Consider the following 26,564-nt stretch of genomic DNA (forward strand, 5'->3'; position numbering starts at 1 on the left):
GCTACCATAATATTAAATAAATAAATAAACACACAAGACAACATGCTAAAACTTAGGTGCAGACAAATCCCCCTAGGGGCCTAGACTGGGCCCCTAGACTGGGGCCTGAGTAGCCACTAAAACCCCAACTTCTACTGACATCTACAAAATCTTTATTTGAAATACTGACAATTATACAAGATAGCACAAATAGCTGGGGAACCACTTCTGCAGCAGGAGGTAGAGGACACTTAAATATCACTTCTCCACCCCCTCAAAAATCATATTTCCCACCCTCACCCCCAAAGTTAAGACTCATTTTACATTAAAAAAAAATAACCCTATATCTTAAAGAACCAACACACTGACCCTCGTAAAAACGCCCATCCAGCCTTGGGCTAAGTGGTGTGAATGATCATGATGGACAGGAGTTAGTGGTGCGGACTGGGGGTATAGCAGGAACACTATTTGCAGATCCACCTAAAAATGCAGAGACTAGTAACTAGTTTGTACCACTTTAGGTCAAACAACACCTCATGTTTGGGATCGCTGAGTGCAGGAGCACATGAGACTTAGCGGGCATTTTAAAATAAAGTTGCTAGTCCCTCAGTTGCGTATATTATTCCATTCCATTCATGAATATGAGCCTCTGCATACGTAAATGTAATAATAATTCCCCAAGCTCTAGGCAAATTCCACCTCTTTCTGGAAAGCCACATCTCTGCCTTACATAGCGAGAATGGGATTGTAAATATGGGGCTGGAATCTTCCGAAGTGTCTGCAGAAAACTGAATTTTTAAAATATTTTTCCCTTTTGGATTATGACATGAGTCCCTAGCCCCACACCAAATAGACTAGTTGGACATATTTTACTTTTCATAAATAGGGCCAATGCAAATTCTTTAAAATGAGTTCCCCTTCATTAAAAAGATCTGTGACTCAGTTTTGATTTAATAGGAATAACTGGAGTGGATTACTGAATTATAAGGCTAGCTAGTCATTATAAACTTGATTTAAAAGATCTCATTCTGTTAGGTAAGGTCAAACAACTCCAAATGCTGATTTGACCTGTTGTTCTGCCCTATTCTTTATACTGTTTTCTAATATTCTGCAGTTGTACTAGCACATAAAGTTTTTACATGAAGTACTTTCACAATAAGAAAGGACAGCCTGATTTAGTGATCAAGCAAGGACAAAGCAGACAGACACTTGTTTCCAGGAAACATCAACCTAAAAAAAGAAGCCTCTTTATTGTTGATTTGAAATCAAAGTGATTACTGGAAGCTCCAGAAACTTCCACTGCAAGACTTATTGCACACAAGGGAGTTCATTTTGATAAAGCAAAGAGGCAGCAGTTCATCACAGAGTTAACTCAATAAAATAATACTTTCTACTTGGATAAACTGACCCAGTTTTCCCAGATTCCTGTGTGGAAACAAAGGATGCAACTTGGACATCAGATGACGTCTGAAATGTGGTCAAAAGGCTGGGTGTTCTGTCTGTCTCTTTCACCTCTGGGCCACTGTCTGAATTCAACATGTGGTCCTTAATTAAATGAGGTTGGTGGTCCATGATAAGTCCCTAGCTGATAGAAATTTACATTTCAAACAATCACACAGAGAATGGCATAATTTGGCAGAACAAGCAGCTTCTCATCCCAGAGAGAGGAATAAGGACCTGATCCTGCTCGCATTGAGGTCAATAGCAAAACACTCATTGCCTTCAACAAGGTAGGATTGGGCCCTGAGCCCAAGTGGGCACTGACTCTCTTTCCCCTTCAGTCAGAGTGGCCCCCCTGTAAGGTTGCGTCACTTGGCAGATGAACAACAACAACAACTTGATGCACTTATACAACACGTGTTATAAGAGGATCTCAAAACCTTTTACACATAATTAATGCTCAACTCCACCCTAGATAAACTGAGACATGGGGAGACAAAGTGACTTCCTCTTGGTACACATTCAGTCAAGAGCCAGGACTTTAACCCAGGAGTCCTCATCCTAACCACTAGGCAACCTTTTTATGTACTGGACTTAACAGTTCAGTATATCTCGTGATTCCTTTCAATTATATTTTTTTACTTCACACTGTTTCTTGGGACTAAAACATTTTGAAGTGTTATTTCAAATTTTGTAAAGCCCATAAAACACAGTTTTTTTCTTAATACAAAACCACCCATGTTTGCTATCTAGTTTAACATTGCAGGTCTTATGGGAGTCAGTGTGCTAGTGGACAGGGCACTGGACCAGGAGATCTGGTTTCTATTCTATTGTCGGTCTTATCTGCTTAGACTGCAAGCTCTTCCGGGCAGGGGCTCTCTCACCCTGTGTGTTTGTATAATGCCCATGGCAATGGGGCCTTGATCTCAGTTGGGCCAAAGGGATACATTATTCCTAAACCACAGGATGTTCAAAAAGTTTTAGTGATGCTGAAACAGCCGAGCTTGCCTAATTGTCACTGGGCATTCAATGTTCTACTTTGTTTCCTACTTATATCAAGTCTGTGAGTCTCACTACTTGCCACTAATTACTGAATATCTTTTGAAGTTCTTCAGAAGTCCACTGAGGAAAAAACTATTGAAAGACTGATGCAAGCTTCTCTAAAGTACCCTGTCAAGTCTGATTCCTGCACTTTTAGCCTCAACACTCCCCACCCAAAGATAACTTCGCAAGAAGCCAAAATTCTTCCATGCATGCAGTGACAGAGTTCCACAATTTGTGAAATAATTTAATTTCAGAGCCCGAATCCCACTGAAACACTGCTCTCACTGGAACAAGCTTATTTACACATTACATCATGTCCAACTACGTTGTGCATTTGGACCATTTTTATTATTATTGCTGGGAGAAGTGATGGACAAGCCTTTGTATAAATAATTAGCAAGTCTGAGGGCCAAATACAGGTTCCACTGAAGTCACAGTGAAAGCTCTCTTGCCTTGGCACCAAATTCTGGGCCCACTGAAACTTTAATTTCACATCTGGTTACTAAAGGTCTCTCAAAAGCTGCTACAATTTTGACATTTTACACAATTCAGACACAGATTACCTGACTATATTTCCTTTAGGTTGAACTTTGCCAGAAAATTACAATCATACCAGTAGGCGTACACAGCAGTTTCTTAGTATAAGGCTATAGACACTGGTTAGTAAGGCAAAGTGACTTCACAAACAGACACAGTCACCTGAGGGGAAAAAGGGACCACAACTGTATTTCTTGAACTAAAAATATGAAGCACTCCTTGTGCACTTATATTTAAGTAGAAAGAAAAATGTAGTTGCATGATTGTGTGTGTTTATGGCTTGCCAAGTGTAAGCACTACTGAATAAATGTTTATTGAAAACATATTTCAAATCAGAAGCCACAATAAACGCCTTAGATAGTCACATTACTACACTAATTAATACCACATGGTAATTATGGAACATGTACATATGCCACATGTAAATTATATCCAAGTCCTGGCAACAGTGTTTCCTATCTTATTTTCAGTACATTGCCAAAACTGTAAGTCTTCTGAGAAACTCATTTGAAATACAATAAATGAAATTGAAAGTTTATGCAAGGTTGACATCGGTCTTAAGCATTTAATTAACAGAAAGTACCACGAAAATGTACTTCCTTCTAAACAACTCAAATCCCACCCAAATCTTGAATTTAAAATTTAATACTAACAGACAAGACAATGCAGCTTTTTAATTCTCTCTGCCACTGGAACCTGTTTGTCCAAATGTAACTCAAGACAGATTTCTACTTTTTCTGTGAGACAAAGAAGCAGTAAGTACTTCCTCTCAGAGAATTTAAGGAATAAAGGTATTTCATCTTTTCCTCTTCGCTTCCCAAATTTTTACTTTTGTAGACGGTAGGGTGAGCACAGGGTGCACACTGTGCTACCATTTGCCATCTCTCTTCTTCCTTTATTTGTTATTTCTCTTCACGTTTACTTTCCTTTTCAGTTTAACACTAGAGCTGTTGAGTGATTAGAAAAATTAATCATGATTAATCATATGATTAATCGCGCTGTTAAACAGTAACAGAATAGCATTTAAATATTTTTGTATATTTTCTACATTTTCAAATATATTGATTTCAATTACTGTACAGCATACAAAGTGGACAGTGTTCACTTTATATTTTTTTTTATTACAAATATTTGCACTGTAAAAAACAAAAGAAATAGTATTTTTCAATTCACCTAATACAAGTACATCTCTACCCCGATATAAGACAAGCATCCAGCTCTATGAAAAGTGGTAAGGTGACACTGCTGAATCCAAGGATTTGTCCCTGCCCCCAGGGGCAGCGAGTTATATGGGCCCATGGTGTTCAAGCTCCAGCAAATTCAGGGTCCGGGGGGCCTGGCTCCACCAATGTTCGGGGCCGGGTCTCTCCCGCGGAGCATCCCGCGGCCCTGCCTGCCCTGGGCAGCGGGCGGCTGACCCCTGCAGCTCTGCGTTGCACTCCCTTGCTGGCCGCTGCCGGCTACTAGGGAGCGGCGGGGGTAGGCTGAGGCGGCTGCTGCACCTGTGGATGGAGGAGGCGCATAGCAGTACCCCACCCCCGTCAGGCGACTCCAAGTCGACTCAGGGGGCAGAAGGAGGCTTATCTTACCTCAGACCTCCTGAGCAGCAGCCTGGGGGGGCTTGGGTGAGTGTTGTGCCAGGGAGGCTGGGGGGGGGGGGAAGTCCTCCTCTCTGGCCCCCCGCCCCAGCGCAGCCTGCCTGCTGCACCTCAAACTCCTCATCCCCAGCCCACCCCACGTCCTGCACCCCCTCCCACACCCCTCCCCTCTATGCCAGCCCCCCAATCACCCTCCCGCACCCCCTCCTGAACCCCAACCCCATCCCAGCCCAGAGCCCACATCCAGTACCCAAACTCCCTTCCAGAGCCCGCACCCCTCCCGCACCCAAACTCTCCCAGAGCCTGCACCCCAAACCCGCTCCTGCACCCAAACTCCCACCCAGAGCTGTAGGCAGGTGTGTGTGTGTGTGTGGGGGGAGACTTGGACCCGTTCTGGGCACCACCAAAAATTATACAAACCTGTTGCCCCTACCTGCCCCCCATTGAACAATGTATCATTTACATTGCCCCACACATATTTGAAGTGTGGTTAAAAACTTAATAATGAATAAACTGGTTTGAAAACAAAAGCTCCTGCACAAGACAGATGATAATTGAAGAATTTGTAGCAGGGTTTATTGGTACAAGGGCTAAAGGCTTACTTACCTCCTGTGCCTCAATTCAAACTACGCTGTGGAGGACAGTGGAGAATACACTAGTGACTCAGATTCTGAGAACAGTCTGTCTAGATCTAGCAATGAACCAAAGTCTATGGTCTTTCTCTCTCTGAACTGCAGCTCTGATCTGCTCTCCAAATCTGTCTGCTGCTGGCTAGCAAATAAAAGTACATCTCTCTGCAAGAGATACAACAGTATGTGGCATATCTGATCCATGTGCTAGCTGCTTTGCTAGGCGTAGGATGGTACCTTAGGAATCACTGCTAGTGAAAGATCACAGCCCCATTATAATGCTTTTTCTTTTCACTGCCCTTGCTTATTCTGTCTCATTTCTAGTTTCTACTTTTATGTCCTAATTGTTTACTCCCTAGTTTTAAATTTCCCCATTTACTTTAAGTATCTTCCCCTTACCCCCAAGCCCTCAAGCTGAGCAAGCTTTTCTGGTGGGGTTTTCCCAGAGTTTTAAATTCTGATTTCAACAAAATATTTAAAGGCACAAGCTCAAATATTTGTAATATTTTAATAAAAGAATCTCATGGGCAAAAATGCATCTCAATAGTTGCTAGTAATTTTTAAAAGAGTTTAAAGGCCAAAAAACAAAAACAAAGATACAATGGGATAAAAATGATGCAAGTGTAACAGAATTTGTTAGTCTATCATTTTAAATGGTTCCTAAAGCTTTGCCTTAGAGGATTTACACTAAATCATTCACTAATCTTAAAGCTGATCGCCTTCTACCAGGGAAAGGAGGTAGAAGAAAGTGTTGAAATAGGGGAGTGGGGTGAGATTCTCAAACAATCCAATTTCCTGTGGAAAACAGAATATCCCAATGAAGTTTAGCTTCCCCTGCAATCTTCAACTCCCCCAAAGAAGTGTAAAATAAAAAGCTCCTTTAAGTGAAATCTAATTTTCTGAGGAGTTTTAAATTAACATTTCATTTGCTTGCAGTGATAAAAAAAAGAAAAGAAAGAAAGAAAGAAAAAGTAGGTCAGCGTGTTTCCCTTTGCATGTCTTTCTGACTCCATTAAAAGTGTCTGTCAGATGACTAACCAACCCTGTAATCCACAGTAAAAGCATGTTTGCATTCAGTTGCACTTTTTGCCAGGGGAAAGGCAGAAATCCATTTAGCTTTAACTCTGAAATTTAGGTATGCGCCTTGAAAACTGAAAGAAAGAATTTCCTCATACTTATTTAAACAAATCCATTTGTATCTGCAATAAACAACATGTTATGTATTCAGGACACAGAGACAGAATCCCACAGATAATTAAATGCTTATCAGCCTTAGGCACTGCCTGTAGGACTTTAAGCTACATCTTTTTATAGTCAGTTTCAGAACCTTCTTTGTATGAGAGCAATAGACTTTTCATTACATCTTGAGTTAAAAATTGATAGTTTTCATAAATATGGAAACATGTTAACAAGAATTCTGGAAAAAAGGGAGGGGCAAAATTGCTTCAGTTAATTTTAGGTTTTAACAGGGTGAAAAAGAATCAATTGTCTTGTGATCTTATCACTCATGTTGTGTTAGCAGCAAAATGCTACCTAAATTTCTATCATAAATGCATTAAAGTATTTCTACTCCCTATGTGGCTATTTAATGTTTTTAAACTTAAATTATCCCTTAAATTTTCCTCAGGAAAGCTGAAGAAATGAAGGTGAATTGTTCCAATGAGCTTTAAGTCAGGCATGTAATACACAGAGTCAAAATACACCCAACTTGAGGTTATTTTTGTAGCACAGCCATAAGACTGGCAGCCTGGCAGAAGGAGCTGCAATGCGGTGAGTGGCCACAGTTCATCATGGCCAAGGCTTTGGGAAACTCCCTATACAATAATTCATTGGATAAAAATCATGTGGGTTTAACAGAGAGAGGGCGCTGGAACAATTTTTATAGTGGCGGTGCTGAGAGCCATTGAACCAAACTGTAAACCCTGTAAATAATGGAATCCACTTGAAGCCAGAGGGTGCTGCAGCACCCCAGTTCCAGCACCCATGGGGGATTCTGTGGTCTTTTCCACATACATGTTGGAACCTTTCAATATACAGTCTCTGAAGAGGATGCTGACTTCTCAGCAGCTGCCTTTCCACTCCCTGCCTCTATAAGATTAGTGTATGAGGCACTGGGCTCAGCAGATGAGACAAAGGCCACACTGTCTCTTTGCCTTCTGCAGAGGTCTCTCCCTAATCCACACAAAAGGTCCTCTCTAGTCATCAAAAGGATCTCAAGGTGTTTTTATATTGTATATGGACCTCTGTACAGAATCTGAATGCCTGCAGCCAAGTGAACTTGTAGACACACCTAGTACTGAGGCCATTCCCCTTACCACTGAATCACACATATCAAAGGCCACCTGTGCCTGATGGAGGGCCAGTTCTATGCTCTCATGTCTACATCCACACAAGTTTGCGCATCTTCTGGGAAGAGATTTAGCCAGGCAATGAGCCTTCTTCCATAACATAGCCTGCCTTCTGGTCTTCACCCTCTAAGGTAAGAGCTATGGAGCGGTGAACCAACTTAACAAGTGAATCCAGTGACAAAGTTCAGGGGTTCAGTACTAAGATTTGGCTCATGTTCCTACTAACCATAATTGCCTAAACCTCTATGTTGGAATGCAAAGCCAGTGGAATCTTCATGTAAGATGTACATTGTCTTGACCACCTAGGAAAAAGGAGAAACACTTGAATAGGATGCAAGTGTAACGCCAACAGACCCCGGGTGTCGGCGGACAGGATCAAACCTGGGACCTCTGGAGCTTAGTGCATGAGCCTCTACTGCATGAGCTAAAAGCCAACTCGGTGCCACTAGATGGGAAGAACACCACACCCAGAAGCTGTGTGGGTTATACGAGGACACAGCAATGCTATTTGAAAGGTGTTCTGATTTAGGGAGCTGTTTATCTTGGCTTTTGAGGATTCCTGAACGGGGTGAAGTCAAATCCGAATGACCTAGCCAGATTCTTTAAAAGCAGAGAAAGAGCAGAGCCACTGTCTCACTGCTGTAGAGTGATGTTTAGCCAATCACATTTTGCATCTTCCCTACATCATTAATATCCAAATAGCACACATCTTCTATCACTTCTCTCAGGGGACTTCATCAAAGTGACAAAGAGCAAAATATCAATGCAGTTTGGAGAACTCAGCCTTGGGCGAATGAACAGTGAAGATTATTGAGACAGCCAAGGAATGATGAAGTACCTCCAAGCACACCAGTGGGAAGTTGGGTGTATGTTGACATAGGCTTCCTCAAAGCAGGGGGGCTTTTCCTATGAGAACAAGTCCTTAAAGAGCTCTGGGAGAGCTGCAGGCCAGATTTACAGGAGACATTTGGGAATGGCTCCTGGAACTACTTATGCATTCCCCATGAAACTGGCAGCTCTAGGTATTGTTTTTTAGGCAGACCTGACAACCGTGCAATTAGCTCCAAGGCAGAGGATGCAGCCAATGTATTCATCCCAAACTGACATATTTCTGCAACATCTACTTTTCTTCCTCCTCCAGGTTCTGAGAGGATCACATCCTGAAATAAATGTGTGCAAAGAAAAAAAAATACACAGGAGCACAAAGAATGCAGACGCAGAAAATTGGCAGGAAAATCCAGTGAATCGGTACAGGAAAACACCATTACATGGCACTGTAGGGCCAAGAAAGAAGAGATGTGTCAATGTATCAAAGTTACTCCAAGCACCTGAGCAAACATCAAAGGCTTGAGAGAGTGCCAAAGCACTGAGCTCAGCATCAAAGGAAGCATGTGAGCACTGAAACAGAGCTGAGAAAGTCATGGGATTGGATGCTAACAGTCTCGAGGGAGCAAGGTTTGGCGCAATGCTTAAAAACAAAACAAATTCACACAAGTTAGAGCAAAAAGGGACAGGTCCTAAAGGAGCAACAGGGAAGCCAGGGGAAACTAGGCTAGTATTTCAGGGCCATGTTGAAGAAGCACTGAAAGAGATATCCCAGATTGAACTAATTTAATACATTTTAGGAGGAAACTGACTGATAAGGTAGATCAACCACAAGGATATTGTGAGCGCAAAATTGTGGGTTGACATAAAAGTGGATGGGCAGCCAAAGAAATCCAAGTCACTTCCTGTTGAGAATTCCTTCACTGAAAATACCTGAACCTCCAGAATCTTCCACTAAGGAATGTGGCTGGACAGTAGGCGAAACCTTGCCTACTCATCACCACTCAGAAGATCGAGACACTTGGAGCTATGGGAGTTCTGCCCTGTCTAGGGTGACCAGATGTCCCGATTTTATAGGGACAGTCCCGATTTTTGGGTCTTTTTCTTATATAGGCTCCTATTACTCCCCAATCCATCCCAATTTTTCCCATTGGAAATTTTTTTTTCTTTGCACACTGTCTGGTCACCCTAGCTCTGTCTCACGTGGAACCTGTCTTACTCACAGATGATATATACCCAGGTGGCTTTCCTTTGTTGCTAGCCACTAATGACCCTGACTCAGAGGCAACATTCAGTCTATCGCATGGGCTGGAGTTAGCTCAGCCTCTACTGACTCAGGCATGGGATTCACCTGGAAAGACGTCCAATTGTGTCAATTTATGTGATGGTTTTATGGAGGTTCAAACTTGAAGTGCAACTTCATTTTTACATAGCAGACCACAAGGAGAGCATGAGCTTTGTCTTCAAAGTAAAAAAACAACACCCCACAAGAAACCAACCAACAAACCCCACACGCGTTGCATGCAGCTTAAAACTTCCATTTTGTACCACAAATTACTGATTTTAAAAGAAATTGTTAAAAAGTGTAGTGAAAGAAAAAAGTATGGTTAGAATAATGTTATTAAGTATAGGGGGGAAAAAACCTACGTATGTGCCCTGATCAAACGTAATTCCCTTAAGAAAGGATGGTCTTTGGAGTTCAGCAAATTCAGCTCTATTCTTCACTCTGCCAAAGACTTGCTGTGTCACCTTGGATAAGTAACTCCCCTCTCTGTGCGTTAATTTTCCCTTCTGCAAAAACAGGAACAGTAATACCTCACAGCAGCATATTACAGCTTAATTCATTAATGTTTGCAAAGCAATTTGAGATAATTAGATAGAAGGCTCTACGAAAGTGCAAAGTGTCTATTAAAATTCCACCTGTACTGCAGGAAAAGAGCATAATTTTTACAGGAACTCAGTGTTATTCAATGCAATTTACCCTGTACAAGGGCCAAAGGCAGACTTTATAATACAAAACATCCAAACACCACATATTCTGCCCTCCCTCCCCAAAGACCAGTGGGTATTTCAGAGGTAAACTGGATACTGCAGAGTGATGAAACTATAATTCTGTGATCATTCTGGGTGTCACAAATTTAATAAAAAAATCTTATTAAACAAAATATGGGAAAGGTTCACATTTATTGTCGGCAAGGACTAGGATTTATGGATGCAAATGAATGCTGCAGACACAGTGTACATGATCAAATAAGGCCTGGTCTACACTAGGCTTTTATGTCGAATTTAGCGCCGTTACATCGAATTAACCCTGCACCCGTCCACACCACGAAGCTATTTAGTTCGACATAGAGCTCTCTTAAATTCGACTTCTGTACTCCTCCCCAACGAGGGGAGTAGCGCTAAATTCGACATGGCCATATCGAATTAGGCTAGGTGTGGATGGAAATCAACGGTAATAGCTCCGGGAGCTATCCCAAAGTGCACCACTCTGTTGACGCTCTGGACAGCAGTCCGAGCTCAGATGCTCTGACCAGCCACACAGGAAAAGCCCCGGGAAAATTTGAATTCCTTTTCCTGTCTGGGCAGTTTGAATCTCAGTTCCTGTTTGGACATCGTGGCGAGCTCAGCAGCACTGGCAACGATGCAGAGCTCTCCAGCAGAGATGGCCGTGCAATCTAATAGAAGGAGGGCCCCAGCATGGACTGATAGGGAAGTCTTGGATCTTATCGCTGTGTGGGGCGATGAGTCCGTGCTTTCAGAGCTGCGCTCCAAAAGACGGAATGCAAAGATCTACGAGAAGATCTCTAAAGCCATGGCAGAGAGAGGATACAGCCGGGATGCAACGCAGTGCCGCGTGAAAATCAAGGAGCTGAGACAAGCTACCAAAAAATCAAAGAGGCAAACGGACGCTCCGGATCCCATCCCCACACATCCCGTTTCTACGAGGCACTGCATTCCATCCTAGGTGCGGCCGCCACCACTACCCCACCACTGACCGTGGACTCTGAGGATGGGATATTGTCCGCGGCAGGTTCCTCGTCGGACATGTTAGCGGACGGGGAAGATGAAGAAGGAGATGAGGAGGACGAGGCAGTCGACAGCGCTGGCACCGCTGATTTCCCCGACAGCCAGGAGCTCTTCATCACCCTTACCGAGATCCCCTACCAACCGTCCCCATCCCTGACCCCGGAGACAGAATCAGGGGAAGGATCAAGCAGTAAGTGCTTTAAATATCTAAACATTTATTTTTACAAGAACTGAAATATTTATAATATTAACAATGGCTTTTTCCTAAAGTGCTTAAACATGTAAACAATAATCTGCAAAAAAACTGGAATATTTACAATAGTAACAAAGGGTTTTTCATGATTTGTCTGCCTTAGGCTCTTCACAATTTAGTCCCAAGTATTTAAAATTTTTTTTACAACGTCCGGTAAGTCATGATTCTGCTGCCCAAGACGCTCCACTCTTTAGTCCCAGTGCACCTACGCGAAAATCCGGTCAATATGGCCGGGGATAGAGGCGAAATCCTCATAGGAGAACTCCTCGTAGGTCTCATGAAGGTACATTTCCACCCTGTTCATCAGGTTCCGGGGTAGGGCGATCTTATTGGGCCCTCCGTGGTAGGACACGTTTCCGCGCCACGACACCATCAGGTACTCTGGTATCATTGCCCTGCAGAGCATGGCGGCAAACGGCCCTGGTTTCTGAAGGCTTTCTCGAAGCATCCTTTCCCTCTGGGACTCCGAGATCCTCAGCAGGGTGATGTCGCTCATGACGCCCTGCTTTGAATTAGGGAGGGGAATGTTAGTATTGGGACTGCTTTACAGCCACGCGGTGGAGGGAGAGGGGCAGCATACAGGGATCTTTCCCTGGGACAGCCGCGAGGGGGTGGGACAGGGGCATAGTTCATGCTGTCCTGATTGCTGGCAGCAGAGACTGGCATTGCTTTCAATGTGAAAGGAGGCCAGTGCTACTAGTACAGTGTTAAGCAGCCAGAAGTCTACGGCTTACCATGATTGCACGCTACAGAAGTTCAGGTGTCCTGCCACGCTTCTCAGATAACTGCAAGACCACTGCAAGACCCCAGGCACTGAAGGCGAGGGCCGAAAATTCGACCTTGTCCTGAGTGCGCATGTGAGAGGTGCAGTGCATGGTCTTGTTCACAGAGAAAGACTAGGTTCTTTGTACACAACTTCATTTATCTGTCTCAGGAATTCACTCCATTTTTCCCATTCACACAGACACATCTGCGACTGTCTCCCAACCCAGCCTGTCAGCACACTCCCAGAGGCTAGCGCAGATTAGGAGGAGGAAGAAGACGACGCGGGAGGACATGTTCTCAGAACTAATGAGCTGCTCCCGAGCCCAGGCAGCCCAGCAGACACAGTGGAGGGAGAACTTGTCACAAATGCACCGAGCAGTCATGGAACGGGAGGAGAGGTGGCGTCAGGAGGACCAGCAGGCTACTGAAAAGCTGCTAGGACTAATGAGGGAGCAAACGGACACGCTCCGGCGCCTTGTGGATGTTCTGCAAGACCGGAGGCAGGAGGACAGAGCCCCGCTGCAGTCTATCTCTAACCGCCCTCCCCCGCCACCAAGTCCCACACCCCCCTCACCCAAAGTACAAAGAAGGAGGGGCAGCAAGGGCCGTTAAAACTTTCAGTCAACCCCTGCAGACTGCTCTAGCACTAGAAGGCTCTCATTCCCCAAAATTTCAAAAGTCCTTTCCTACACACCTCACAGAAGCCCCCGTGCAAGTTTCAACCCCCACGTTTCCTGTGTGGTTCATAATAAAATATTCGTTTCTGTTAATTACTGTTTCCATGATTTTCTTTTGGAGGACAGTCTGTCTGAAGGAGGGGAAGGGGCTTGGTAATTGGACAGGACAGTCACCTTTACCAGGGTACAGAGGCGGGGTAAGGTCCAGCATCAGGACACATACCCAGTGCAGTGACTAGTGACCCTGTTCAATCTGTGAGGTGGTTTTCATGTTCGGGGGGGGTGGTTGCTCTGTGACTTTGTGGCGGGGGAGGGCAGTTACAGATCAAATGCATCACAGAGCCGCGCAGCAGGGGAGCTGTAACCCTCCTCCCCCTGCCAGACAGTCACATAGCCGACACATACAGGGGTGAAGGGGATATGTAACTGGAGAGGATAGTCAACGGTAACTGGGTAAAGAAACGGTGGCAAGTTCAGCTTCTGTGTCCACAAACTTAAAATTCACTGGTGACCCTGCTCAGTCTGGAAACTGTCTTTCAAAGCCTCCCGGATGCACAGTGCGTCCCGCTGGGCTCTTCTAATCTCCCGGCTGTCTGGCTGGGAGTAATCAGCAGCCAGGCGACTTGCCTCAACCTCCCACCCCGCCATAAAGGTCTCCCCCTTGCTCTCACAGAGATTGTGGAGCACACAGCAAGCTGCAATAACAATGGGGATATTGGTTTCGCTGAGATCACAGCGAGTCAGTAAGCTTCTCCATCTCCCCTTGAGACGGCCAAAAGCACACTCCACCACCATTCTGCACTTGCTCAGCCGGTAGTTGAACAGTTCTTTTTCTGTGTCCAGGGCGCCAGTATAGGGCTTCATGAGCCAGGGCATTAGCGGGTATGCTGGGTCCCCGAGGATCACTGTAGGCATCTCCACATCCTCAAGAGTTATTTTGTGGTCCGGGAAGTAAATACCTTCCTGCAGCCGTCTAAACAGACCAGAGTTCCTGAACACGCGAGCGTCATGAACCTTGCTCGGCCATCCAACGTTGATGTTAGTAAAACGTCCCTTATGGTCCACCAGTGCTTGCAGCACCATCGAAAAGTAGCCCTTTCGGTTGATGTACTGGCTGGCCTGGTGGTCCAGTCCCAGGATAGGGATGTGAGTCCCATCTATAGCCCCACCGCAGTTTGGGAATCCCATCGCGGCGAAGCCATCTATGATGGCCTGCGCGTTTCCCAGGGTCACTACCTTTGACAGCAGTACCTTCACGATTGCCTTGGCTACTTGCATGACAACAACCCCCACGGTAGATTTGCCCACGCCAAACTGGTTCGCGACTGACCGGTAGCTGTCCGGCGTTGCAAGCTTCCAGAGGGCTATGGCCACTCGCTTCTGGACAGTCGGGGCTGCTCGCATCCGGGTGTCATTGCGCTTCAGGGCAGGGGACAGCAACTCACAAAGTTCAAGGAAAGTCCCCTTCCGCATGCGAAAGTTTCGCAGCAACTGGGATTCATCCCAGACCTGAAGCACTATGCGGTCCCACCAGTCCGTGCTTGTTTCACGGGCCCAGAATCGCCGTTCCACAGTATCCACAAGACCCATTGCCACCGTGATGTCCTCGGCACTGGGTGTCGTGGTTTCAGACAGGCGTGTGCTACTCTCGGAGTTCAGGTCCTCACCCCGCTGCCGTAGCCTCCTCGCCTCATTTCTCTCTATCTGCCTCTGGGAAAGGTCGATGATGAGCTGCGATGCATTGACAACGGCCACAACTGCAGCGATGGTCGCAGCGGGATCCATGCTCGCAGTGCTGTGGCGTCCGCGCTGTCACTGAACAGAAAAGTGCGCGAACTGATTTCCCGCCGGCGCTTTCAGGGAGGGAGGGAGGGAGGGCGGTAGTGACGGACGGATGAGGACAGTTACCCAGAAGCACCCTCGACAAATTTTTTTACCCAGAAGGCAATGGCGGCTCGACCCAGAATTCCAATGGGCAGCGGGGACTGCGGGAACTGTGGGATAGCTGCCCACAGTGCACCGCTTCCAATGTCGACGCTTGCCCCGTTAGTGTGGACTGACAAAGTCGAATTACTGTCCTTAGTGTGGACACACACGTTCGACTTTGTAATATCGATTCCACATATTCGATTTAACTAAAATCGAACTACTCTCGTAGTGTAGACATACCCTAAGTTTGGTCTCTGTGACAATGCAGAGACTGCAGCAGAGAGCACTGAAAGGATCACCGTAGTAGCTATGCTTTAGTGTAACTTCCAGGTGAGGACCTGTAATCAATCTTTATGTGAGCCTATCAGAAATGTTTCTATTATGCTTACTCAGTTCTCAAAGAAAGCAAGAGCTAATAGGAGGCAAACTGTTTTTAAAAATATTGTTATTATTAAAAGAGAGGGCGCCAAGGCCTAGCATTTCCCCTTGTATTTCAAAATAAATGGTTCTTACTGTTTCACTTGGACAAGAAATGATAGAGACTGGAAAAATTGAAACAGCAAATGAAAGGAAACTCGGTGTTAAAGGATTAGAGAAAGAAAAGGCAGTTCTAGAACCAGACTGGCATACCTTGCAGCATGTACTATGCTTTCCCCTGGGGCTTTGCTCCTGAGGTCTGGCGTGCATTACAGGAATCTCACCGTTCTCTCATTTCCCCCTGGGTTCTGAACCCCAGCTCTGTTCTCAATTTTTACAGTCTCGATCATTCCTTCTTGTCCCAGTGAAACAGTAAGAACTTGACTTTCCGTGTGTTTTGCTCAGCAGCATTAGAGGATTTCCCTCACTTTTTCTTTCCCATTGGTGCTGTGATGCAAACCACTGATTTTTATGTGCTCCTTCAGTAACACCTCCTCACCCTTCCCCTGACCCGCTTTCTACCCCGGACTTAAGCATACATGATAGGGGCAATGGCTACAGAAAGTCAGCCTGGCAGCTGACAAAAACAAAACAAAACACGGGAATTGTGCCAAGTGGTGTTGGGCCTTCAATTCCTAGTTCATACAACTACATTTTCTCTTTCTAAGTGTTGCAACATGATTACATGATGGTTTAAAGTTATAAATATTTATGTAATACTTGAAAAGCAATGAACGAAGTAGCAGACGCATGCAGCACAATTTACTTTTTCTATCAACATTTAAGAAAATAATGTTCAAACTAATTATCAAACTGCTTTGACTTGAGCAAGATTCAAGAGTCACGGTGTGATTGAGTCAGAAATTAGAAGATAATTTCCTTAGGTCACCCAACAAAAGGTGCTAGTAAACGGTTCAGCTGGAGAGTTAACATAATAGATAAAAAAAAATCATTTTTGCTATTTTCTTTAGCAGTTTATTAATTGCCTCCTGAAATACTTTCTGAAACACAACGAGCTGCAAATGAATTCATGGGCTATTAATTTGCTGTACATGGCACTGGAGGAAAGCGCATTGGATGAGTTGATGCAATTACTGCTATTACATAACCATCTTCACAGAACACAGAGTAAATTATGAATAATAACATTCAATCTAAGTTGCTCCTTTAAACATTAAAACTGGCATTAAAAGCAGTGCAAAAATCAGAAGGAAAGGCTTTAAAAAAAAAAAAAAAGACAGATCTCAGAGAAAATAAAGGGATCTGCTTCTCTGAAGACATCAAAACACCCCAATAGCAAAGATGTTTGATTATCCATAGAAACTATGTGCAGCCAGCAGAACTCTGCTCTCTACAACCAAATTTTAATTTAATATAAAACATTCCATTATTCATTTTCAGCACCACATCATAAAGAATACAGAATACTGTGTTTTTAAACACATGAAAACTAACATATACTGTGTTCTCAAACAAACGAAGCACCCTTACGCCCGTTTTGCTCTCTCTCTCTCTTCCCAAAACAGCTCCACATTGGGGATACAAGAATGTTTGGGGCTTGATCTTCTGAGCCTATGCAATTTCACAGATTGAAGAACCTGATTTGTGTGGCTTGGTTTCAGAGTTTCCCTCCTTTTCTTTTTCTCAAATTCTTCCCTTCAGTGGAATTATCATTAGGATTTTTCATCTTCAAAGCCCTTTACAAACATAAATTAATTCTCCCAAAACTGCAGAGAGTCAGGTTATTAATCACATTTTACACATGGGGAAATTGGCTGGCCAAAGAGGACAGAGGAAACAGACATTGTCAGCTGGGGTAGGAATTCAGGAGTTCTTGGCTCCCACTCCAGGGCTTAGATCACATCTCTTTCGAGATCTGAATAGAGATCCCATTCTTGTTGATAAAATGCTTTGTTTAGTCTGCAGCCCTTCCCCACCACTTTCGAAGTCAACTTGGTTCTGAAGCAGCTTTTGACCATATACCCAGAGAAACATGTACCCCTAAATATTCCAAAGCACAGAATTCTAAAATAATGTGAGTAAAGAGGGGGTGGGTTGTGTTTTTAAATGCAGTAGATTCCCTACTTTATGGTAATGTTTCCACACAAGGGAAGCTAATTGTAAGCAGAATCACAAATCTATACGTGGGGCAAGTCTGGAGAGGGGCCACGGAATCAGCAACTACAATACTTGAATCCTGTGGTCTAAAGCCTTCACGCAAAGAAGCCTGGGAAGGGCAGCAGATGCCATGCAGAGCTGAGAAGGATGGCATGAAAGGCGGCTCCCCACAAAACGGGGATGGAAGGAGTTCAGAATACTCTGGATTTGTACTAAGAGGGATAAATTTCACCCTATTAAGGTGGTTTCTCCAGTATCCTTCTTGAACAAGCCCATTGTTGAAGCAATTCTACTCCGTTTCCTGCCTATTCTATAACTGTACAAGGCCTCACTGCGCACCTGTGTTAGTTCTACCAGCCCACGAACGCAGACAGGCGTGTGCCTTGTTCCCAACAACTGAGGGCAGAGCAGGATGATGCCTCATCATTAACACAAATGTAATAAAAAGGCAGGCAGAGTTTCCTGCCTTAGTTTCCTGAGGTTTCATCAGATACTGAGACCCTGTCAACCACAGCAGACCTCCTCATTCAGCAGCAGCTCACAGTCCTGTGTTAGGTAACATGATTACAGCCTCGGTTACATTTAAAAAAATTGTTGAGATCTTTGTTTTTAAGAAGACCTAAAAGAAATTCCTCGAATGATGCTCCCTGCTGGTGTTTGGGTCATAACCCCGCTTGCTCACACATCACTAGAGCATAAGCCTCTGTGCATGCACCATGTGATCTTGCATAGTAGGCTCACACAACATAACCAATCCCTAATGTACCGCACACTAGGAAGGCCTGCTTGGTTCTATTGTGTAGCTTTTGGCACTTGAGACTCTGAATCCAAAGATCTGAGCTCATATCTTCCCAAAGCGGCATGGTCCACAAGATAAAGGTACTGAGCTGGGAGTCATGATATCTGGGTTCTATTCTGAGTTCTGTTCCCTGACCTGCTGTATGACAATGAGCAAATCTTTTCTGTGCCTCTGTTTCCCCTCCCACACTCTGTCTGTTTAGATTGTAAGTTCTTTGGGGCCAGGGCCATCTTTCACTATATATTTGCTAGCACAATGAAGCCCAATCTCACTTGGGCCTGATAGTCACTATCATAACACAAATAAATAATCATGTAGCTGCACTGGGGGCAGGTCTGCCACTAACCTCTCTCAATGAATCAGACCACAAAGTAAGTTGCGGTTGAAAGAGAATAAGCTAGTAAGGAAATATAAATTCATTGCACTTTGCCATTCACTGATTTTTATTTTCAAATATGCAAGAAATGCACAAGGCTGTTGTCTTCCAAAATACTGTGCCTATATCTTTAAAATCCTATCAACGGCACTGACTGCAGTTCCTCAGATGCTTATGCATAAACTCCCATTGAACTCACTGGAAGCTGCATGTGAGGGCAACTATTTTTGCATTTTCTTTAAAAGAAAATACAAGGATTTCTCTTCTGTAGCTCGCTTACAGAAACACAGAAGTACACATGCGTGCACACAGAATCTGCACAGTTGTAGTGTATTCATTCCTCCTTTGCCCTCAGGAATAGGCATTTGGGTTCCCATTTGCAGTTGTCCACCGTGGTTAACTTTTCCATTTGGGGCTGGTTAAATATTGTAGGTTTGTTTTCCTACATGGCTCCCGAAGTACCTTTTACTGTCCTTTGTTCATGGCACGAATGCCATGGAGTAAAGTAGCTGCAGCCAGAAAGGAGGTGAAATGGGGAAAAGGGTAGTTTAAAAAAATTAAATCCTAACAAACCTATAGTAAATATGCCTTTGTTTACACAAACATTTCAAGAAATGCATTGAAAACTGCAGACATTTGGGTAAGAACAAATTAAAAGGAAGGCTTTAAGGTCTTTCAGTTCTGAAATACTACTGCTTTTAAAGGGAAAATACTACATAGTTTGGTCTCATATTAATATTGTGTGGAAGGCACTCTGCATTCTAACTGCTCTTATTTAAAAGAATTTCTTCATTCAGTTGCAAAGAAATGTTAAAGAAATACAGCATGTTTATGTAGGACCTACAGTTTTTTGTGGCCTCTGTTGAAAATTAGCAGGAGTACAAGTTAATTGAAGGTGATTGTCAAAGAGCATTGTAATAATTCACTCTCCTCTTTTGTTTTTAGAATCATCCTACTGAGATTTCCAAACCCAACTCTGATGTGACGTTTCAGAACATAATATGCTGGTTATTTCACAACAGCTACAGAACCCATGGAGGCCAGCATATATTGGGGGCAGGTAAGTGACTTTCCTCACCCCCTAAACCTATATCATGTTGATTTTGCCAATAAACAATATAAAAAACATCACAGAACCACACACTGTAGTATACAAATTAATGAAAAAGCATTTCATCTAACCCCTCCCTCAGCATGGTCTGGAAGGTTCACACTCCAGCAGGGTCTGTAAGTGACACGATGCCATGTCAACTTGTCAATTACCTGTTACTCATTTGGAAAACCTGGAATGATCCTGCCCGGATGAGAACTGCTGGCAGCTCTGTACCGAGGCATTTTACCCCATGTGGTGGAAGAGCAAGTGAAAGTATGGCTCACATAGAAACCCTACTGCTTAGGGTTTGGGGACAAAAAACGCAGCATAGAAGCTAGTCCTCCTTATGGATGCCCTCAGCATCAGAGATCCCCAAGTGGTTTGAAAGCCATGCCCTTTCCTCTGGCCACAACGCTCTACTCCCTAGCCCCTCAGGTTATTCTTTATTGGGATTGGGGAAGAGAAGCAGTTAGCCCTCTGTATATCCCCACATACAAATAATAAGGAATGTCTGTCACAGAATTCATTGTGTATTGTGATATCACTAGGGCTTGTCTAGATGAAGAGTCAGTGCACGGCAAGCGGGACTGTAAATTTACGGCACACTAGCATGCCGTGCACTAGCAGTTTATCTAGATGAGCCCTAAGGGTATATCTACACTGCAGCTGCAGCATGCTCCCAACCTGGGCAGACAGACTCACATTAGCTCTGCTCAAGCTAGCACGCTAAAACTAGCTGTATGCACATGTTAGCACAGGTGGTGGCTTGGGCGAGCTGTCCAAGCCCAGACCCACGGGGTCGGGTGGGCTTGGACTCAGGTGGCTAGCCTGAGCCACCTCCCATGCCGCACTGCTGCTTTTAGCATGCTAGCGAGCCTTCTAGCCTGGGGCCACAGACTCATGGTAGTGGGACTCATGCTAGGGCTCTAAAAATAGCTGTGTAGATGCTGTGATTCAAGCTCTCAAGCCCAGCCCTCACTCCCAGGCTTCAAAGCCTGAGCTCCGGCCTGTGCTGCAATGTCTACACATCTGTTTTTAGAGCACTAGCACAAGCCCTGCTAGCACCAGTCTTTGGGCCAGGACTGGGAGGCTTGTTCCCAGATGCAATGTAGTCATACCCTCAGAGGCCTGAGTCAGGCACTGTCCGACACTACTAGGCACTTTACATACACTAATCAAAAGATGGCCCCTTACAATATAAGGGGGGGAAATAAAAAGTTCATCACCCATACTGGACTATCCAACCCCTCCCCCCACCTAAAAGAAGCACAGATGTTTACACACACACACAAAACACCACATTTTATAAAGAGGTTTCTCTTGAATAGTTTGTTTTTTTAACAAATGAGTTTCATGGGTACAGTGGAAATGTCCCTAACAACTGTGAGAGTCCTTAAAGTGCATCTTATCTAGCCCTACACCTTGTGAGCCATTGCAGTCTAAGGCCATGTCTGCATCAGAGAGCTTACCGATGCAGCTGTAAGATCTCCCGCGTAGCTGCTCTATGCCGATGGAATGGGAGAGAGTTCTCCCGTCAACACAATAAACCACCCCTCCATGAGCGGCATAGGTGCTGGAACTAGGGGTGCTGATGCACCCCCTGGCTTGAAGGGGATTCCATCATATACAGGGTTTACAGTGTGGTTCTCAGCGCCCCCACTATACAAATTGTTCCAGCACCCCGAAGAGCGGCGACAGCCATGTCGGACAGCAGAGCATCTCCTGCCGACATAGCACTGTCCACACTGGCGCTTCTGTCAGTGTAATTTATGTCGCTCGGGGGTATTATTTCACCCTGAGCACCATAAGTTATACCAACGAAAGTGGAAGTGATGACATAGACTCTCAGTTCTGAATTGTGAGGCTATGTTAATGTGTTTTCACCCATTATGAAAAAGGCAGGTGTGTCAATGAATGGCACGTTGTGTTGCCATTTACAGCAGAGCAAAGAGGGAGCAAAATGCTATTAATTCAGAATGGCAACGTTTCACACCCACTTTGCACTGGTCTAAGTGATGGCACAAGGTCTAAGGCAGAGAATCTGGAGCCGGGGGTCATCATTCAACATCTGTGCAAAATGAGTGCAGTACGGGTGTGAAACTGCCATTCTGATTGGTAGCGTTTTACATCCGCTTTGCACCAATGGACATGGAGCGACAAAGTGAAAAACGGGAGAATCAGGCCCCTAGGCCCTTAAATCCATGGATTATTCAATGGCCATGAGTGTCTATGAAAATTCCACTGTTCAGGTCCAGTAAACCCCTTTCCTAAACTGACTAGGACAATCAATCATTCTTTTTCTTCCTGCCCCGAAGGATTCAAAGTATTTGTCCAGTTTATATATTAATGACTAGCAACATTTCAGATGGAAAAGAAAAATGCTGCTTCTGAGTTAGAAAGGCTCTATTCAGAAAAAGAAATACACCCAGATTTCATGCCTCCCAAAACTAAAAATTATTCTTCCAAGCTGCCATGGGCTTTAGCTGGCATTTGTGCTACTCCTGCCAGATGTAGTTTTAGCTCCAGACTTCAGGTATGTCTACACTATGGGGCCTAAACCAGCATAATTTTGTTGTTGTAGCTATGCTGGAGGAACTTGGTGTTTCTGTTGCTGTAGGAGCACTTCCCTGAATGGTAGCTAGTTCGATGGAAGCATTTTACACGGGGGGGTTCAGTCAGCATAGCTAAATTGGTCAGGGGTATGGATTTTTCACACCCCTGACCAATGTAGCTGTGTCAACCAAAATTTTAAGCGTTGCCCAGGCCTTAGAAAAACAGTCAAACAATTCACTATTGGTTTATTTACTGCAGGCTAAATTTCTGCACTAAGGGAATTCTGTTATAGAATAGGGATCGACAACCTTTGGCACGCAGCCCGTCAGGGAAATCTGCTGGCGGGCCGGGACGGTTTGTTTACCTGCAGCGTCCGCAGGTTCGGCCGATCACAGCTCCCACTGGCCGCGGTTTGCCGTTCCAGCCCAATGGGGGCTGCACTCCCACTGGCCGCGGTTCGCCGTTGCAGGCCAATGGGGGCTGCGGGAAGCGCAGCCCCCATTGGCCTGGAACGGCGAACCGCGGCCAGTGGGAGCTGCAATCAGCCGAACCTGTGGATGCTGCAGGTAAACAAACCATCCCGGCCCGCCAGCAGATTTCCATGACGAGCCGTGTGCCAAAGGTTGCCGATCCCTGTTATAGAGTTATAAATTCAGGAAGATAATGGTGTATATTAGAAATGTTCAGTCACTCACCTTCTTTAACTATAGTGACGCTTGCAGTGCTATGTTACTTAATGTGGGTATCAGAAAGATCTCATTACACGCAAGGCAGATGGTTTATTAGATTCCTTATACTGGAGCCTGGCCAATAGGAGACTCTAGGATGTGTTCGGCTCTCTCATACACAGTTCATCACTTTGTACTCTATTTGGGAAGTTTCATGTAATTTAAGGACAGTTGCTTGAATTAGGTCTCTAGTTTAAGTAAGGGCTTGTCTACACTACCCACCAGATCGGCGGGCAGTGATCGATCCAGCGGGGGTCGATTTATTGCGTCTAATATAGATGCGATAAATCAACCGCTGAGCACTCTCCCATTGACTCCAGTACTCCACCAGAACGAGGAGCACAAGCGGAGTCGATGGGAGAGCGTCAGCTGTCGACTTACCACAGTGAAGACACCGTGGTAAGTAGACCTAAGTACGTCGACTTCAGCTACGCTATTCATATAGCTGAAGTTGCGTGTCTTAGATCGACCCCACGCGGTAGTGTAGACAAGCCCTTAGAGTTTGGTTATCATTCTCTCTTCAGTGTTATGATTCTTTCATCAAGTTTAAGTGTCTCTAGGGGGACTTCTGTGGGAGAATCTAAGAATGGAAACTTCATTTCTATTTTTTCTTCTCCCAGGATTTCTGTAATGGTTATGACCACATGCTGGACTGAAGCTACTGGAGTCAATGGGAGATTTGACCGAGGAAGGACAACAGGTCTAGTCCATTATCTGGTGTGTGCATACATACATAGTCATCCTTATCACTGATACATTAACTCCACCATTGTGCATATGTAAAATTTATTTTACAAACACTTTTTACTACATTTCTTTCATTTATCAATTTATTTTTCACACAAAGATTGCTTTGCACACTAGCCTTTAATAAGTACGAGGCACCTGAAAAGTTCCAGCTTCTAAACTTCAGCCATTGTTGAGTGGTCCATGTACAAAAAATAAAATAAAAATAATCTTAATTTAAAAAAAAAAAGGGAAAAAAAGTATTTTGCCACCATTACATGACTCAAAAATAAGTGAACTTTTTTTTAAATCACCCCTAGAGATCGCAGAACAAGTATGAAAACTTTCACTATAGAACGTAAAGGGACACCCTCCGCTTGAAAGAAAAATAAGTCAAATCACATTTCCATCTGAACATTTTGCACCAACAAATGTCACAAGTAACCCCAAAGATTACTAGAACACAGAGATATGCAAATACTTCCTTTTTGTCTTTTGTTTGCTTACTTTGCTCATTGGCAGCACTTTGTGTTCCAGTCAGATTCATGACAGGGGGGTTGGATGGGGAGGAGTACTATCTAATTGTAGCAACAGAGCTGAAACTAAGGTGACCACCTTTGTTGGATGGAAATAAGGGGGGGGGGGAACCATGAAAAGTAAGGGACGCCGCTTTATTTTAAGGGGCATTTTAGGGAAACACCATTTCTCTTAGCATAGCATGTATTTTTCTCTCAAGTGTACATTTGTACTGCTTCAAGTATACAATGCAATCATCATAAACTTCAATTTAATGTTTAAAGTTGTCAAGGGCCGTCCCTTAAAATAAGGGATGGGTGGTCACCTTGCTGAAAAGGACACAGAAAAAGACACGGTAGCAAAGCAGCAGGCAGGCGTGTGCAGGAAGAAGAAGGGGGGAGAGATGAAAGGCCTTCAGCATGTTTGTGTATTGTGGCTCTTATGCCTACCCAAAAACATTTCTAAACTATAAAACGGGGAGAAGAAAAATCCTTAGTGTGACAGATAATTGCAATCCCCTGCAATATCTTTGGGGACCATACTGTATTAAGTTTATGGATCACTGTGGGCTAGGGATTGTATGCAACTCCAGCGGGGAGGGCTACCACAACGCCTCCAGGAACCAAAACCAGCGTGTGTGTGCATGGGAGGGGAGGGGATGATTAAGGTGAATCGCTTAGGCTGTAAACCCCTCCAGAGGGGCACTCCTCCGTATGGGAAAGGAAGCTTACATACACTGGTTCAAACTAGGTTTTCAGAGACCAACACACACAGAAAGGGCTTTTGGGATACAAAGGGTACATTTGCACTGACACAAGACCTTCTTTCTGATCCAGCAAACGGACAGGACCTTGGATCCTAGGGGAAGGTCAACCCTTGCAAAAGGGTTGGAAAGACTGACACCTTCCAGTGCCCTTGTTGGAGTTGGGGGTGACCTCAGATAAGCATCTGTGTAGTAGGTTCTTTTTATTAGCTGTATGTGTTTTCTCTGTAATGCTTTTACCTTCAGAATAAAGGTGCTTGCTTATTAGAAAGAGCGGTGTGGTGACTTACAACTGCTGTCAAGACACTGGTCATAGCCCCCAGAGTGGAAGCAAAGCCCAGGTGCTGGCTGTTAGGCAGACTGGCTTGCTTCGGATATCACAGTGTAAGGCAGACAGCTGTGCAGCCTTAAAAACCCTGGTCAGAAGGGAGTGGGACAAGGGTCCCTGCCCAGAGACAGCTGGAGACTGGGAACTCCTGGAGTGGACCACAGAGGGGAAGATAAAGGTGCACCACCCTGAAACTGACACACGCGATAATTTTTCTTTTTTAAAAAAACAGGGAATCTGTTTAAAGGATTTTGTTTTAAGTTTAGGACATACTATTGAAAGGAGTCCCTTATCAAAAATTAACTAATTACAAAAAATAAAAGTTGAAAGTGCCCCTTTAATGTTTTCACATCCACATTTGCTTGCCCATATTGCACATCTGGTATATTACATAAAAACCCCACATTAAAATAACGTTGTTTAGGTTGCAAGGTCAAGCACTTGGAAGTTAGGAAATGCCAGATTTAAGGTTGCCCGTGAAACTTAAGTTCTGTCACCTTTGTGCGTATGCATTATGATACAGTTCTTTAATTATATGACAATGTATTATTATTTCCCACATGATCTCCATATATATGGGGTAACACAAATGAGAAGAACTGTTTCTAGAAACCACTTACATTCTTTGGACATTCCCACTTCAAAGCACTTCTGTAGTCTGCAGTACTGGCAGCGATTTCTAGTGACTTTATTAATAACGCAGTTTTTATCTCTGTGACACGTGTAAACCATGTTCTTCTGAATACTTCTGCGGAAAAACCCCTGCAATTAAGCAGAAAAAATAATGAAATAAAATCCCTGGGCTTCACACATAAATCATAGCCACTCTCCAATGCTTTTAAGTTAATAACATGAGTGCAACATTATGGCTAGATTATGATAACCTTACTGCCCTTATAAAACATTAAAAGTTGAATATTCTTTTCTTGCAACATAAAGAGCACCCTTTAATCAAAAAGAAAGGAAACTATTTTACTGTCAGGGTAAAGAAGAATGAGGCTCTAGGTTATGTTATAACATCCAGGCTAAAATAAAACAGGTGAGCTTGGGTTTATGGATTTAGTTATAAACACGGTAAACACTGTTCCCGCCT

The 26,564-nt window shown here is 44.2% G+C and overlaps 1 protein-coding gene across 3 annotated transcripts in view; it reads right to left on the reverse strand.

Annotated features, from left to right (window-relative positions):
• The window catches only part of RARB (retinoic acid receptor beta), a 287,775-nt gene that overhangs the window by 51,859 nt on the left and 209,352 nt on the right, over positions 1 to 26,564 (reverse strand). For all 3 annotated transcript variants that reach the window (XM_065397920.1, XM_065397922.1, XM_065397921.1), the window contains exon 3: positions 26,092 to 26,233. In XM_065397920.1, coding sequence (XP_065253992.1) covers positions 26,092 to 26,233 — 142 coding nt within the window. The remainder of the gene's footprint in view (positions 1 to 26,091; positions 26,234 to 26,564) is intronic.

Source organism: Emys orbicularis, chromosome 2 (assembly GCF_028017835.1).
Source record: "Emys orbicularis isolate rEmyOrb1 chromosome 2, rEmyOrb1.hap1, whole genome shotgun sequence".
Taxonomy (NCBI): domain Eukaryota; kingdom Metazoa; phylum Chordata; order Testudines; family Emydidae; genus Emys; species Emys orbicularis.